Genomic DNA, 5,284 nt, shown 5'->3' with positions numbered 1-5,284 from the left:
TGGCAATCTAGCAATACTCTTCATATTATTGTTGTTATTATTATTATTAATACTCTACTACTATGATTATTGTTCATGTGTTTTTATGTATGAATCAGTTCCTGGGCCACTCTTTTCTTTTTCTCGTCTTTTGAGCTTTGCTGGTTTGAATGGTCTCACTATGTCTTTTACATGGCAGAGCATGAGAGATTCAATTTGATAAAAAAATAATGAAAGTGATTGAAAATCAAGACATGAATTAAGCAGGCTTGCGTGGATTATGTACAAAAGTAATAAAGGCAGTCGACATTTGTCAATCTTTTATAACCACTAAACCATGAACGATACAGCCAAGATTGTCCAATGGTATGTCGAAAGGCGAAAAGAGTAGTTTACCTTAATTTTTCCCTTTCTTGCAATGTAACAAGGAGCTTGAGTGTTGAGAACTGTTTTGTTTTTGTTTTTGTTTTTGGTTTTTTTTTTTTCCTTGTTTTGCTTTACTTTTTTAGGGAAAAAAATTTGCTTTTGTTGCAGTGAGATGCCTTTTTGTGGGTAGTGGCGTGGTGATGCAAGTGTGAAGTGAAAAGATTTTAATTTGAGACTGGAACTTTGGGGATGTGCCATCATTAGCGGGACCGTGGGAGTGAGGCACTTTTGCTTTAGATGATGGAAAGTATTTAACAGAAAGCAGCCCTCCATCACTACCACTACACCTTGCTTTCGACGTATTCAATAGAACTCTTTTTCCCATTGCCGCCAACCTTTGTCCTATCCTATCCCATCCTATACTATGAGCCAGCTCTGTTTACTCTTGGGTTATTTTTTCGTCTCCTTTTCTTTATTTGTTTTTTCGTTTTTCATTTTTCTCCCTTTTAAATTTAATATCTCTAGCCTTCTTACACAAAAATTTGTGAAAAGAGAGCGTCCGGGGAACTCCAATTAAAAATTGCCTATGATTTTATAGTGTTTGTATACGAGAGGGAGCATGGTAATCTTTTCTCACTTTTTTTTTTCACATCACATGCTTTCATTTTCATTGTTATTAAGGATAGTTTCGATCAAGGATTTTACTTGCAAAAAGGAAATGAAAGTAAAATGAGGAAACTTAATTTTCCTTAGATTTTTCATCCCTATTAAATATTATAAAAAATAAAAATTTTTTTTAACAGGACTAAAAATGAGAAAAAATTAAATATTAATGACATGTAAAATAAAAATTTTGTTTATAAATTTAGTATAGATTTTTTATTTTATTTTTCATTTTTTTGAGAATCAAAAATGAAAATGTGGTTTTCTTAATATTTTTATTTTTATTTTTTTAATATCTTTTAAGTTACAAACGGGACATAATAGAATGAGATTTGTTTGTAAAAAATTTAACATTCCAACTTTTGAAAATAATTTTATGAAAGTATTTTTGTTTGGTTTGCGTTATATGATTTATAGAGACTATGTTATGATCATCAAACCACAAAAAAAAAAAAAAACAAGTGGGACACTACTTGCATCAAACTCTTGGGAATCTTGAATGAATCCCACAAACTAATCCTCTCTCTCTTTCTCTGGCCCCCTTTTCCTCAAACCCATTCTTCTCTTTCGTAGTATCCTCCCATTATTTCTGAGGGTGCGACCTAAACCTAAGCCCTTTTAATGCTTCGTGAAGGAAAGGAATTCATGTTACTACATGCAACAACAAAAATTTCAATGATCGCACGTAAAATGTAGCTATTTTTTTGCTTACATTCACAGGAAATCCTTTATTTTAATTAGCAAGAGCATATGAAGTACACAACCCAGTCGAAACAAGTAAAGGTGCCAACACTTTTTCTGCTTATACAAGAAGCAAACAAAACATTTAAAAGCACAAGGCCTTCTTAGTTAGTAGGCTCTAAACAGCGTCACTCTTCTCAAATCCTTCTTCAATCCTAGTCTGGAGCTCCCCTTTCTCTATACGTACGCATGTAGAACTAAAGTTGCCACTGCCACCATTGTTGCACCCCAACCATGAAGTCTGCCGGAGCCCTGGATGCGGTTGCCGGAGCTATGGTGGTTGTTCTGGTGGTGATTAGCAGCACCAGCTGTGTAAATGGGAATGAGAGCGGCGCCTCCAGGAGTATCGGTGGATCCAGAACCCGAACCACCGTGATTTCCATTTTCACTACCGCTGTATGGCCTGCTGCCACTGATTCCACCGCCAATGCTACCGGCAATATGCTTATGGGCTTGTATGCCACTCCCGGTGCCAACAACACTCCTGCCTTTTCTTTCTTTCCCTCCCAAGCTGTTTTCTTCGGAAAGATCTGCATATACAATTTTAGAAATTACCAGCAGCATGGCTTTTTTTTTTTTTTCAGCAAATGACAATTGGGTATTTGGAGAAGGGTGACTCATAGATTTGTTCGTTTTAAGGTTCAATATCATTGGAAAATTTGGGTCTTCTATTCTTTTAGAAAACTAAATTTGAAAATTTATTTTTTTTGAAAGAAACTTTGCACTTCAATATTATTTAACTTTTTTTTTTGGGAGGGCTGGTGAAAGGTCGATGATTCTCTCTTTGATAGGGATGTAGTGGACCGTGTCCATAAAAAGTGATAAATGACTACTTTTAATAAACACGTATCAAACGTGTACGTATGCAAAATAGAACATCTTTTTCAACCGTCCAACCTCTCCATTGTTGCAAGTTGGTATAGTTCCCCCCTCCATAGTACCAGAGGCATATATTTGGGCATAAAAGAATCTTATAAAGAATTTTAAATCCATTAAAAATGCTTGCTACATTTTCTGGTAAGGAATTTCCAAAAGGGAAACGCGCAGACAGACTGAAAGGAGGCCAATACGCGTTGCAAAAAATGATTCTTTTGACTTCTAAATTTTATTTTTTAGAATCAAAGGAGATTTGATGCGCAGTTGCAGGATTGCCGATTATGTGGCAGCTTGTGGCTGGTGGGATCTTGCTGACAATCAACTAGGAGATGTCACATCACTCACAATGGGTGTACTAATGAATAGTGGGACTAGCCCAGTGTCAAAGTGGTATTAAGCAGTGAATGGGAAAATGCGTGCCTCTCTCTTAGTTCCTGCTGAACAAGAAATGCATGGTTTTGAGAGAAGTACTGCTTTCACCCTTGGGGGAGTATTGTATTTTGTATTGGAACAAGATTTTCATTAGCTACCAAATGTGAAGCAGCAATAAGTTGCTTGAGAAGGGAATGAAACTTTCAAGTTCCCTCTGAAGAATAATTTCCACTGAAAGAGACTGACCCAGAAGGAAATTGAAGGCTTTCCCCCCCCCCCCTTCTCTCCCAATCTAGAGAGAGAGAGAGAGAGAGAGAGAGAGAGAGAGCGACTTCAAAACTGTCAGTCTCAGCATACATATTTACAAAGTGATAGTAGGGTGACTTCCTCAGCCAAATCATCTAGTCATCTAGTTCAAGCTGGCCATCAAGCATGTGCATAGTAGGACTATAAGCAAGCATGTGCATAGTAAGACTATAAGCAATATATGTCAAAACTCATCAGTCTTAAGCTTGAATGTCTGATGCAAGCTTCGGCTCACAAACTAGCTAGCTAACTCGATACGGATGATACTGGTAATACAGAAGGGAAGAAGCAGAGATGAGGAACGAAGACATAAAAAATATATATAGATATACCTGAAGGTAAGGTGTTGGAGAGAACTGGAGATGGAGAAGCAATAATTAGAAAATGAAGGTTGGAGAAGATGATGACGGTGATGAGCATGAGCAAGAACATGAACCCCATCTCTTACTTCCTACTGTTTAGTACTGATCACTCGTTCAAACAGCCTGCCTGCTTACCTTTGATTTCACCTCCCTTCAATTATTCAATTCATGAATCCTCCTGTTGTTTATATGCTGCAATTTTGATTCATTCAATCCATGGGGCAGTCCCTTTCAAATCTTTAATAAAGTTATACTAGATAATGTTTTTCTTTTTCATTTTTTTAAACCTCAAAAAACTCTAAAGCAACCTTATCAGTTCTAGAGAAAAGGTATATATACACGCACGCATGGGCCTCGTGAATATGATAGGGGCAAATCTTTCAATCCACAAATTATATTAGAAGTGTCTTTTGTAGTTTATATTTGGATTATAGATTTAAAAAAATTAAATAAAAATTGTGGGCTCTCGAAACTTGTATTTTGAGAGCATCTCAAGAAGACATGTCCAAGATGAATTTTGTACCTAGACGAGGGACGCACTTATGGCCTCTGTGTTTTCTGGGTACTCCCGAAATACAAATTTTGAATGAGGATATCTTTCTTTTTGATAAAATAGAATACTTTTTATCAAATTTAACGTCGAAATGCGTTGCCAAACACAACCTTATTTATAATTTTATGACTAGACTTTGGCATAAATTCATGCCTACTGAGATGGATATCAGTTAAATGGATTTCCAAGCTCAGATTGTGTCAAATTTTAGTCATTCAAGGCACGTAACTGAAGACAAATACATGCATGCATGTTCATGGTATCTTATCTATCATATATTTTCATTAGTAATCATAATAATATATAAAGCGAATTAATTTTATGCAGAAATTAGTTGCTTCAACTTCAAGGCTAATTAATTAAAGTTGGTATTGGAGTGGTAGAGGCAGCTCATTTCCGGGTGTCATTTCTTAAAGTTGATAAGAGGTTTTAAGTGAGGCGGGCCATGAAGTGATGCATGTGTCCATATGTATATATATATATACATGAAATTAATTATAAGAAGATCCAATTAATGATTCTTAATTACCATCTTTTAAGAAGCTAAAAAGTATTTTTCTTTTAGAAAGCAACTTAAATGAGAAGTTTGAGAAAAGTCTAAATGCCACTTTTATTGTTATCATTCCAAAAAAAAAGTGGCGCAGAACATTAAAGATTTTAGACCTATTAGTTGGTGGGTATCTTTTACAAAATCTTGTCTAAAGTTTTATCCAATTAATAGACTAAAAACTGTGCTCCCATTGATTATTTCTGATAATCAAATGGCCTTTGTCTTAGGCAGACAAATTGTTGATGTTGCCCTCGCTGCTAACGGGAGTATTGATTTCTTGAGTAAGAAAAAGTACGAAAGTTTTGTCTGCAAGCTTGATTTGGAAAAGGCGTTTGATCATGTTAATTGGGAATGCCTTAGCAATTTATTGGACATCATGGGGTTCGGAGCCAAATGGTGAAGTTCGATAAAGTGGTGCATTTCTACAACTTTATTTTCTTTATTGCTTAATGGTGAGGTCTCGGGTTTTTTCAAAAGTTCGAGGGGTCTTAGACAAAGGGACCCTTTATCTCCGTT

The 5,284-nt window shown here is 35.8% G+C and overlaps 1 protein-coding gene across 1 annotated transcript; it reads right to left on the bottom strand.

The window, feature by feature from the left end:
• Positions 1–1,684: 1,684 nt before the first annotated feature.
• LOC131166370 (uncharacterized) lies at positions 1,685–3,898 on the bottom strand. Its single transcript, XM_058124855.1, has 2 exons — positions 3,636–3,898; positions 1,685–2,279 (listed from the first exon to the last, which is right to left on the bottom strand). Exons 1-2 carry the CDS (start codon positions 3,742–3,744, stop codon positions 1,927–1,929), a joined length of 462 nt encoding a protein of 153 aa, XP_057980838.1. The 5' UTR covers positions 3,745–3,898; the 3' UTR covers positions 1,685–1,926.
• Positions 3,899–5,284: the final 1,386 nt, after the last annotated feature.

The sequence above is a fragment of the Malania oleifera genome, chromosome 10, assembly GCF_029873635.1.
Source record: "Malania oleifera isolate guangnan ecotype guangnan chromosome 10, ASM2987363v1, whole genome shotgun sequence".
NCBI classification, from domain to species: domain Eukaryota; kingdom Viridiplantae; phylum Streptophyta; class Magnoliopsida; order Santalales; family Ximeniaceae; genus Malania; species Malania oleifera.
This window is presented reverse-complemented; position numbering and strand designations above follow the sequence as displayed.

Excerpts from the sequence above, each read along its gene's own strand:
- LOC131166370 (XM_058124855.1), bottom strand. The coding sequence starts at position 3,744 with ATGGGGTTCATGTTCTTGCTCATGCTCATCACCGTCATCATCTTCTCC. Across the intron at positions 2,280-3,635 it reads CTCCAACACCTTACCTTCAG|ATCTTTCCGAAGAAAACAGC; the intron begins GTATATCTATAT and ends TTGTATATGCAG.